We start from the raw sequence: 12,339 nt of genomic DNA on the forward strand, positions 1-12,339 counted from the left end.
CCATTCTTCCTGTCAGTGTAACAATGCTTTAGTCCTGATAATATTTAACTGAGAATGTAAATTCAGTGTAACAATGTTTAAGTTCTGATAATATTTAACTGAGAATGTAAATTCAGTGTAACAATGTTTAAGTCCTGATAATATTTAACTGAGAATGTAAATTCAGTGTAACAATGTTTAAGTCCTGATAATATTTAACTGAGAATGTAAATTCAGTGTAACAATGTTTAAGTCCTGATAATATTTAACTGAGAATGTAAATTCAATGTAACAATGTTTAAGCCCTGATAATATTTTACTGAGAATGTAAATTACTATCAATCACTGTCCCACTTATAAAAAGATTCCCTACAACGAAGTTACGTGTAAAGACAAACAAATTTTTCTACATGGGCCTTGCCTTGCAAAATTCATGAAGATTCACAAAAAACATAAATATACATTGTTCTTTTTCCTTTGAACATGATGCATTCTTTCGGTCTTGATCAATAATCCGTGCTTCACTAAACATTGTAGTTTCAAATGAGTGGTAGAATTAAAATCAACAAAAAAATCCAGTTTTTAGCCTTCAAAGCTTTAGATCTCGAAGATCAAATACGAGTGTAGCTGCAAAATACAATGTCTATTCTCAAGAAAAAGACGTCCAAAAATTTGCAAATTCAATTTTCTGGCGGGTTTCTTTGGAGTTATGGGCCCTGACTATGAGCAGATCTTTACAACATAAAGACATACTCATTTCAAATTAACGAGTCACGTGGAAAAATACATGTATACGTACATATATTACATGCTTGACTCGGACAATTGAATGATGTTCAACGACAGCCACAACGTGACACCGACATCCCTCTAACCGTCTGCATGGCCGTCATGTTGTTGTTCACGAATATTAAAGTCTGTGACATGTATTCTATTGGGGAACAACACAGTCTCTTCTCCAGGAGATACTTTACGAGTACATGGTTTGTGGCGTTGAAATACGGATCCATTGGAGCCACCGGGCAATATCCAGCACAGATGTTCGCTCGGTATGTTATAGGATGCTGAATAAATTTTCCGTACCATCCCAAATCCCTAAAGTCTACTGTCCACTCCTTCAAACGACAGTAATTTAGCGTTTCAGCTGTTTCCATATTTATTGTAGAATTTCTATTACTAGGCACAAATCGCTTCCGCCGATCTCTGTGCAATAAAGAGACATTTATGTCCAGAAAAATCGCCAAAATCGGATTAAGATGTCTTATCTGGTGAGTTGATTCACTGATGGAGACATACAGTTCTAATGTTGTATTTAACACCTGATCTATAGCCAGATTTGTGACGTCAGCCACGTGTCCTTGTCCTGTATGAAAGGAATTTACCCCTGAAATATTGGAAATACAAATTATAAAAAAAAGAAAGAAAGAAAGAACATCTGTGAAGTAAACGTTTATAATAAGCTAGGTTCTTTGAAATAATTTTTTTCTATATATAGTTTTGACCAATTTATCATGAATTGGCATACACATACTTTAATTGATCCTTTAGGGACTAGCCAAAATTTATCACCATGATGGGACCGGTACAAAAAAAATTCTCATTAAAAAAAATTACATGTCCCATGACTTTCGTATTGAAAAAAAATATTTGTCCCATGCCTTTAGACTTATAAAAAAGTTACTGTCCCATGGTTAAATCTTGATGTGAGATTATTGTTACATTAAAAGTTTAAATCTAAAGTTTTAACTTATCTATAACTATCTCTTATCTAATCTTTTAATTTAAACTTTTAATGTTACATTATTGCAAAAAAAAAAACAAACAAACAAACAAACAAACAAAACAAAAAAACAAAAAAAAAAACAAAAAAAAAAAAAACAAAACAAAAACAAAAAACAAAAAACAAAAACAAAACAAAACAGAACAAAAAAACAAAGAGTACAATGTTAACAATTACTTTTATATATTAACTGAAGGAGTCTTTCAGATTACAGGTATTTCAAACATTGATGAAAGTTTTAGTTTATAATATATTTTTTTCATTATAAATGAATTGGATCGAACAGCAGACATAAATGCCTATAATTGTTCTATGAAAGTTGTCTGAATGGATGAACCCTGAGAGACCATTCGTGTAAAATACATGATTGATTTTGGTTGTTTTAGAGATATTACTCTAGAATTTGTTAACAGTATATATTTTGAATGATTTATTAAAATAATTTGTTTGTTCATGTTCATAACTCTTATTAAAATCGTTTGTTACTTTTTATTTTTGCATGCAGTATTAATTTGAAGATTTATGTTGCACTTTGTATCCTTTGTTTGACTTTAAAAGATATAATGATTTTTTGAAGAATTTATTTTTTAAAAGATAAAATATGTTTAAATATGATAAATAATGAAGTACTGTAACTCATTTAAAAAGTGTTTGTCCCATGGCTACTTAATGCTAAAAAATGTTTTTGTCCCATGGTTTTCTTCGATGAAAAAATTCATTGTCCCATGTCTGTTTGTACCGGTCCCATCATTGTGATAAATTTTGCCTGGTCCCTTACATTGTTAGAAAGTTAAAAAGAAATATGCAAACGATCTATTCTTCCGTTTTCACTAAATCGGTGGTGCTAAAAGAATAAGAGAGACTATACGTGAACAATCTGTTATGTTTCCAGCAGACAAGGCTTGTAATAATATCGACTTTGTAAGGCTCATTATTACAGCTGTATTTTAGAGTAACTTGGTTTGAATTCCACATTTGGTTATTCTACTTATACTAGCTGTTCACTTTCTGAGGATGAGCTTCTTCAAAATCACATTTCAGTCTTTAATATTTTTAACATTCCAGTCACAAGGTGTGTTTGATCTACATTCCTAAACTTCATAAAAAATCCTTAAAAACAAAGATACATTGAATTACAATTCAGCTGGTTATGTAAAAGTTTAAAATTAAATTCTGCTATCTACTTATCAAAAACATTTGATATCATAGCTGTGTACACATTTTTCCATTTGACCATTTGTCATATTAAATTATTTTGACCATTTCGGTTCCAGTATTGGCTTTTGCATCTTTTTAGAAACCAGAGTATTATAATAAAATCACGATTCTTCGAATTCTGGAGTTTTATTTTTTCCGTAAAAGTAAAAGTGTGACTTTTGAATATTTGTTTTATTTACATTGTTGAAATATATATTTAGGTTTTTAAATGCCTAATTTTATATTAAGTAATTAATCTTTGATTCAATGATCTCTTTGACATCATTTATATCTTTCATACCTTCTCTTGTAAACAGATCTTTTACATATAAAATACCACTCTTGCCCAACTTTTTTGGTAAAGTGGCTTATTGTTTTGTTAAAGATGACTGTTTAACCATAAGTTTACTATATATCCTGGTGAGCTTGAGATAAAAGATACCACAGAGTCTGGCACATCTGTTTCATATTTGGATATTTTACTTGAAAAAGACGTTAATGATAATCTAACAACCAAGCTTTATGATAAACGTGATGACTTAACTTTTCAATCGTCAACTTCCCTTACTTACGCAGCAATATACCTTCAATACTTGCATAGAAGGTTTATATCTCTCTGTTGATTCAAGAGCATGCTCTACGTATGTACAATTTCTAAAACGAGGTAAATTATTGACAAACAAGTTGATGAAACAAGAATATCAGCAGTCTCATTTAAAGTCATCATTTCATAAGTTCTATGGTCGATACAATGACCTTGTCAGCAAATACAATTTATCATTGAGTCAAATGCTGACTGACGTTTTTCATACTAATTGTTAGACCATTATTTACACACTGAATTGTCGACGAATTTTTCCGTTATTTCCCGATCATGACAAGGAGCACACGGCGGGTGTGACCGGTCGGCAGGAGATGCTCACTCCTCCATGGCACCTAATCCCACCTCTGATGTTTTGGAGGTCCGTGTTTGCTCCGCTCCTATTTTGTATTTTTAATGGACTTTTGAGCTTGAATACTGTTCGTTATCTCCATATATTTCATTCGTGGTGGTGTTAGAAATTTACTTTTGTTAAAACGACAAAAATATCTTAATTAATTTTTGGAAACTTATTTAAAATATGGAATTATTTCGGATTCATATAATACTCCTGCCTAGGAGATACTCAAAGTGTATCCCATTAATTTTTTTAATGCGTTATCTAAAAATTTTACTTCGCGTGGATTTTTTTTATTGTAAAGTCTTCTGATCCATCCTGCTCTTACGCTTTTAAGCTTGCATTCGATGTAGATAAGATCAAGACTTCCCTCGTTTATTGACTACATTTAATCCTCTCTCTCTCTCTCTCTCTCTCTCTCTCTCTCTCTCTCTCTCTCTCTCTGTGTGTGTGTGTGTGTGTATGTCAAGTACTCTCCCCTAATACAATCTTAGAAAATCCAAAAGAGGCAATTGCAAACACATGGAGATTAAATAAAACAGTTTGAATCTTAAATAAAGATTGATTTTTCCAGATAATCTGCTTAGAATTATAACCAATGCAACGGAAAATAACGGAAAGCAGCAGTATATACAAAGAAACTGGTGGGGAAGCGGTAACGTCGAAGTGCCTATGTAAACTCAGCAACAGAATTTTGACAGAATTTGTTAATGGTAGGGTTGCAGAAGTGTTCTAACAAGACAGTACCATAACAAGTTTGATTATTAAGGAACAAGATAACAGGAGACAATAATAAAGATAGGCCTCTGTCATCTACAGTGAGGTTCAGGTCACATATCTCAAATATTTTGATATGATAATTCAACATTGCTTAATAATTATCTACTGTATGAAATACCAATCTATAAGAACTTACTGATCCCTGGACGATATGGCGATGTAATTTGGATAGAGAACAGCCGATGAGTGTGTCCCGTGAAGGCGAGCTCTATTTTGGTCACGTTTCCGTCAATTGGTGCTCTCGATAAATCAAATTCAATGAGACCATCAGAGGTTTCTGTATAAAAGGATGATAAAACTTGAAACAGTGACACGTTTTATGGTAATCCTGTATCGTACAATTTTTTTCAATTATTTCTGAAAAATATGAATATATTATAAGTGAACTTCTGGTCGGAAATGTTGGAATTGCTTAAAGAGAGTACGCAGTTTATTTTTTCTACAGAAAAAGTACAATAAGTACACTCTATGGACGAATTTTACAGATGTCCAAAATTTTTCTTTGTGGATGTTGAAATGTCCTACATACAACATTTGTTCAACAAGTTCTGACACTATGCCAGATAAGCGCAAAATTTACACGCGCTCTTTTCTTTCCAGCGAGTAAGTAAAGTCTACATGCAAATAATAATAAAATCGGCTCAGAGACATGAGCAATGATTATTTGTTATATAATACGATTTCAAATGCTGGCCATGAAAAATTAAAAAATATATAATCTTGAATTATGACAGATAACCTTTTTGATTTTTTTTTTCTGTATAGTCCCTTCTTTTGATACGATTCTCATGTACATATCATTGTTAATTCTTTAAGTATTGATATTTATTGGTATGAGTTATCACTCCTCTTATGCAGAAAACACTTTACTTGTTTGTGAAGACAGAAAATACGTTATATTTACGTATGTTGGCAACTAGCTGAAGAAAAACGCATTAGTTTGTATAATTGTTTGATTTAATTGATTTTAGACATGTGAATAAAATTTTTCTCTAAATTAAAACTTTTTTGCGATGAAAATTGATTTAAAAAGAAACTGCCACTTTTGTATATTTCGTGTATTTGTTTTTTTTGTTTTTTTTTGTTTTTGTTTTTGTTTTTTTTTTTTTTTTTTTTTGTTTGTTTGTTTGTTTTTGTTTTTGTTTTTGTTTGTTTGTTTTTTATAAAGAATCTCCAATATGCAAAAATACATGTATGCCACTTGATATTTGAAAAGTTTTCACAACGTCATGCAATCTTTGTATAGTTCACCGTGGTCATCACTGAAATAGTAGAATTTCCATATTTGAAGTATGACAGCAACCATAACTAACAACACAATTTAGAGTCCTTTGGGAAATGTAGGCTAAATTACCTGTCTGTATCGATACTTACCTGTCTTTTGCATTAAGTTTTAAATTAAGGCCTCTGTATGTTTTTTTTGGGACGGATGTTTTATTTTCTATTTTTGTCTGGAATTCATTTTTTTGGAAAATGGGCAGTGATATTTTCAAAACGACCAGTTCCACATTTTGATTTGTCTGGTGTCTTTTTTCAGTGAATCGATCACTGTTCATCATTAAGTATGCGTAATAAGAGTAACCAAAAAAAAATTGAATGCGTTTAATCAGAAAAAAAAAAATTAAAATTCACTATATCATTTACATTACTAATAAACTTTCAGAAAATGAAACTCTTAAGGTACAACACTGATTTAACATTCAGTGAAAATGAGTTTGGAAATCACAAATGAAGTGCACATTAACGACTTTTAGATATAATCTGCATATTTTTATCACTTTGGAACTAACATTATTGTATGATATAATAAATCTCGATCTTATCTTCATATATGTAAAATCAATTTTCTCCCTTGTTTAAGCATTGAAAAATTATTTTTTTAAAAAGATATTGACTCATAACTGCAAACAAATTGAGTAACGCGCGTTATGAAAATTTGTTTGCATACACCGTTGCAGTTATGAGACTATCTCTTTCAAAAAATATTGAATCAATACTTATATTTACATTTTTTAACTTCTTGCATTGACTGCAAATCTGATTTTTATTTCAAAATCCCTGTATCATCCTTTGGGTAAGTTATAATTAATGGAAGAGCTTTTGCAACAGCTTCTTTTCAATGTGAGCGTGAATTTTGATTTTCGCTTATGACGTTGCACTTCCATGGCGTTCAACGTTTGTGACGTCAAAATGAAACGCATAGTTTAATCTTTTAACCCTCTGTCCGTGTTATGGTGTTTTGAATAGCTTTCCTCACACTTTATTTAAGAAATAAGTTTTCATTTTTAAACATCTATCGGGCTATAAATACGTGTTGGTCACGAGATCAAATTCCATAAAGCCCGAAGGGCATTATGGTAAATTTGATCTCGTACCAACCCGTATTTATAGCCCAATAGATGTTTTAAAATGATACCTTATTACATATATTTACATTTGTGACATTCATATTTTATATTTGCCTGATTATAATCTTTAACGCGTGAAACGTTTTATTTTTCAAACCCAACGGCACGTGTTTGATCCAATGATTGCGCGTCGACCCTTTATGACGTCACTGAGAAATTACGTCGAACGTTTATGACTCGAGGAACCCGTGTTTATACGGATATAATTTAATTCTGATTGTAACGTTGTATTTGATTGAATAAAAAATTTACTTTATATCGTATAAAATAGGTTGCCTACGTCACAATGACTTGCGTCAAAAACGTATCGATCCGCCTGACGTTACATTCAAATTTTGTACAAATTGAAGTCATTTTTTAAGGACAATCATCTTTTTTTCTTACACCAAATGAATGAAAATTAAATTATAAGGAATGAATTTAATAGCTACCCAATTTATACGGTATAAACTGGGTTGGAACAGTTTACGCTTTTTTTATAAACCGCTTCGCGGTTTTTTAAGCGTAAACTGTCCCAAACCACTTTATACCTGTTAAAAAGTGAAGCTATTAAATTCATTCCTTAAATAGATACGCGTTGCTTTTAATAGTGTTATATAAAAGAAAACATTTGCAAATGTAAATATAACAAAATACATGCTGAGTGTAAATATTAAGTTTTATGATATTTTTTTCGACTTACTTTGATTGTATATTGTTTCCCTTTATGTCAACAGAATTTCAATACGTTGATATTCGCAATAGTTATTTGTTTAACGTACATTATTTAAAAAAATACTTTTATGCAGAAGCAGTCCAGTGATTACAAAATTAAGATGTTTGAATTTATTTTAAAGAATACACTTGTTATTTCGAAAAATTTCTTTTATTCTTGTTAGTTTGATTTTATGTTAATGATTGTTCTATTTTTCATGTAGGTTTCATGTTCTAAATTTTGTATTTACTCCCACCCGGTAAATTCAAAGTTTAGAACATGACATAGGGAAAGGGGGAGAGGTACGCATAGGGATTGTTTGCATTAAACAAAAATATATGCCCAGAATTATTTGTGCATTCTTAATGAAAAATTAAACGATGAAATTCAATTAGCTTTATCAGGATATGAAAAATTAATTGCTTGTCATAAATAAGTTTCGTATGTATATTCATAACTTTCTGTTAATTGTTTAAAATATTTCATTTTGATTAACGAAATACTTAATGTAACTTTCTGTTAATTGTTAAAACATATAGTTAATTTTAACGAGGTATTGAATGATTTATCTCAACATTTATTTTTATAGGACTTTTATTTTTCAATGTTTGAATTACATGTACTACTTTAAAACATTTAAAATGTATATAGGAAAATAAAGTTTAAATCGCAAAATCTATATAAGGGTGCTTTCTAAAAAGAAAGGGCAATTTTAGAAAATGCTTTATAGCGCAAAACAAGCAAACAAAATTTGAAAAAGATGTAATTTAACTTACGAGACTCCGGATCATAGAACTGCACCTTTGGATCGCGGTCTGAATACATACGCAGATCATCTTGTTTTTCTTCCATCTGAAGAAAAAGCTGTAGCACATACGGTGTAATGGGCCGAGTTATGGGTCTGTGCCCTCCGGGTTCAATGCCCAGATTCTGAAGGAATTCAGAAGTCAAGTGAGGGGGGCCAAACGCCCCCATTCCAAGATCAGTGGTGAACACAACCACGTACAACCAAATGCCAAGTGTTCTCATAATTTTGTAAGTGTTCCAGAGCATGTCAAAGCTTTATATACCAGGACCTATGTATGCCAGTACCATGTCATCGTTGTTTTGCTATAGGAATTCATATTTAAATGTTTATCATGCACCAATTTGATTTTTGTTTCCAAGAAATTATCAAATACATGTAAAAATAGATGCCATTTTAATAGTGATTAATATTTGGCACAATTTATTTTTTCGTAACTGTAGAAAATATTATATAGCATTACGAGATGTTTGATAACAGTGAATTATTTTTGAAATTTTCTTATATACGCTTCAATGTTTTTTTTTTTTTAGCTTAATTCTTAATATAGCTTGATTTTAATTGTATATAGTCCTGTTACATTTTGCAGCTTATGGCAAAATCAACTGAAATCCAGACAAATGCCAGTTAGATCTGGAAACATTTATTATTATGAATAATACTTGATTGTGAATCTTTATTTTTTATTATTAGCATGTTTATTATCATGTATAAGTATTATTATTTATTGTCTTTGTCTAGACCTATTATACAAGGAGAGGTTGTGCATAGGCTTTGCCTGTTTCCCAATCCTTGTTAAATCATTCAATAAAACATGTTTAAAGTAAACATTTATTCTATTTAACTATAAATTCGATTGAATCATTCATGAAATTAAAAGTATAACTAGTAGGGAGAACCAACCATCACAGGCGTCTGTCCGAACAGCTCTTTTATTTCCAAACAGTATCTTAAGTTCATAGGATACCCAAAATCCTTAGAAAGTTGGGTATGAATTTGTTAGATGGTAAAGTTGAAGTAAATTCCTATTTATTAGGTTTTTTTTCGTGTTTTCACTATAGATATAAATGTATATATTTAGGGATAATAAAATAATAAGTGGTAAAATAAGAAACTTCCGTGATAAATATGTGTTGTAGCAATAATAATATACAAACTATTTTACATTTACCTATATCATTTTTTTTCTTCAGATATCCAATATTTTTAATCTCATGCAAGCATTGTGAAATATGTACATTTAGAATATACATCCAAATTTTAAAAAATACAGCATTAAGTAACACATTTTAAGCAATGAAAAACAAGCAAATTGGAATCAGTTACAAGTACAATCAAGTAAAATCATTGTTTTGAAAGATATAATATTGTTTGAGACAAAGCATATATATATATATATATATATATATATATATATATATATATATATATATATATATATATATATATATATATATATATATATATATATATATACAATTTTTTTCAGAGATTAATCAAACTTTGCTGTTTCGATAAAAACTAGAAACTTACACTCATTAATTTAAGATAAGCACAAGTCAAAAAGAAGTCAACACACGAACATGCATCCCATCCATTCATAATACTCGTATATATCAAAAAAATTATGTGCGGATATCTAACAAATATATACATGTCTTCATTGTAAATTTGTTTTTGAGGTTGTATAAATATATCTACATATTTTGATTTTGATTTTTTTTTTCATTGAAAACCAGAATTGATAACTTGTGCAAGTGGATTCAAACATTCCATCTTGCACACATACAAAGATATACGCATTTTCAAACCATGTATTGAAGAGATATAAACACTGAGTAATCTGTGATAAAATTGTCATGCAAAATAACGGCGATTTTAAACACGCTAAAGTATGCTCACACACTTAAAAAATGTCATCTCAAACCGTTGCTTCTGTTGTTTCTCAGAGGAATCGCAGTCATGAATTACTGGCGACAAAAAGAGAAGAAACGAGTAAAAATAATATGTTTGCAATCTCAAAAATAATAAAATGATGACTTTATTTCTTTTGTATATTATTATTAGCATTATGGTGTTCGAATAAGGTATACATCTGAGTACGGCACAACCTTGGAGCTTCTTTCTGTACTTCTCTTGCTTATATAATAAACCTTCGCTTTTAGCTTGACACCATTTTTTATCACGTGAATTTATGGGAATTCCATTCATCACACATGATCAACGTTTTTGCTCTAGCACTAAAGGAAACGAATGTAAATGAAAATTATGAAAGGTCAGTTAAACTAAAACAGGTGATTATACCGGAGTAAACCCTGCAAGTAGTGGCAATGCAGGCAACTATGGCGTCTTTGTGTGCAATGATTAATAAAAATTTTATTTCATTTCAGTGATAACAGATAAATGACAGAAAGCCACAAACATTCAACGAAAGACGATTATATCAGTGACAGAAATTCATTAATGAAGATTTTGACTTTATGCAGCTGCTATTGTTCATTATTTAATAAGTTTTTAGGAGTAATTTTTTAAATATCTGTTTAATTCTTTTAAATGAATAATTTCAATTTATTTATTACTTTATCAAGAAAGAGTCAAGTTCCTGATGAAAATACCGACTTAGTAAGCTTTCAAGTATTGTGTATTTTAGGAAAGTACTAGTTAGTATCTGTTTTTTAGCTGGTTAAAAGACAAATATAACGTACTAATTAATGACTTGAATATATCCATATGTATATACAGAAGTATAACTGAGAAGCTGTAAGTAAAAATAACGTTAAAATAATAAATGAAATGAAAGTTTTAGAGTTTCTGATATTCAAATGTGTTCAAATTGCGTAATTTTATACAGTCGTCGCATATAAATAAATTCTTCGTGTAACGCTTCATTCATAAATTTCTTTCACTGTATTCTCTTCCATTGTTCTTTACTTTGTCAAGAAAATATGCATTACTCTTTTTTGTGTAAATGTCCCATCACATGTCAAAGTAAACCTTAGTGCCAGCGTTCAGCCCTGGGTTCACTTCGTTACATAATTATAGTACAAATACACAATTCACCATGAGAGGACTTTTTATTCTTTCAACATTCACTCATTATTCGCTAAATAACATCCATATAATTACAATTATAATAATGTTTAACTAAATAAATGAAATCTTAATATAAGATGTACATCAGTAACTGTAATTCTATTTTCTAGTATTTTACATAGAAATGTACATGTATTTATCATATTAAAACATCAAATTCCATGAAATTAAAAAAATGTGCATTATATATATATATATATATATATATATATATATATATATATATATATATATATATATATATATATATATATATATATATATATATATATATATACAGCAGTTAATAATAACAATCTAAACTCCCCCGGGACTTCAATACATAAATACTCTTTATAACAAAAATTGCACCTATTAAAACCAACTTTAAATTGAAGTTAGAATTACCAACTTTAAAAGGAAAAAAATAGATTGATTGATAGATTTTACATGTTGTTTACGTCCCATTAGAGAATTTTGCACTTAAGTCTTCTTGAAAAGGTCAAGGAAAGTCCATTTTTGGATTCCTCGACACCAGAATATAGGCTCGGATCTATGATTATGGATATTGCAAATCATTGGCTTTTTAAACCCCCACGTTTTACTGAAAAAAAATGCAGCCAGAACACTTCGTTTTTTCCTTAAACTTCAATATGCAAACAAAGGAATTGACGCGGTTAATATAT

General features: G+C 29.9%; 1 protein-coding gene across 1 annotated transcript; it reads right to left on the minus strand.

Moving 5' to 3' along the window:
- Positions 1-670: 670 nt before the first annotated feature.
- LOC133189729 (uncharacterized) lies at positions 671-8,650 on the minus strand. Its single transcript, XM_061325130.1, has 3 exons — positions 8,553-8,650; positions 4,811-4,951; positions 671-1,363 (listed from the first exon to the last, which is right to left on the minus strand). Exons 1-3 carry the CDS (start codon positions 8,626-8,628, stop codon positions 816-818), a joined length of 765 nt encoding a protein of 254 aa, XP_061181114.1. The 5' UTR covers positions 8,629-8,650; the 3' UTR covers positions 671-815.
- Positions 8,651-12,339: the final 3,689 nt, after the last annotated feature.

This window comes from Saccostrea echinata, unplaced genomic scaffold, assembly GCF_033153115.1.
Source record: "Saccostrea echinata isolate AGI-Se365-2 ecotype Australia unplaced genomic scaffold, CSIRO_AGI_Sech_v1 ptg000019l, whole genome shotgun sequence".
NCBI classification, from domain to species: domain Eukaryota; kingdom Metazoa; phylum Mollusca; class Bivalvia; order Ostreida; family Ostreidae; genus Saccostrea; species Saccostrea echinata.

Coding starts and splice junctions, on each gene's coding strand:
- LOC133189729 (XM_061325130.1), bottom strand. CDS start 8,628: ATGGAAGAAAAACAAGATGATCTGCGTATGTATTCAGACCGCGATCCA. Junction 4,952..8,552: donor GTTCTATGATCCGGAGTCTC/GTAAGTTAAATT, acceptor CCTTTTATACAG/AAACCTCTGATGGTCTCATT. Junction 1,364..4,810: donor GCCATATCGTCCAGGGATCA/GTAAGTTCTTAT, acceptor CCAATATTTCAG/GGGTAAATTCCTTTCATACA.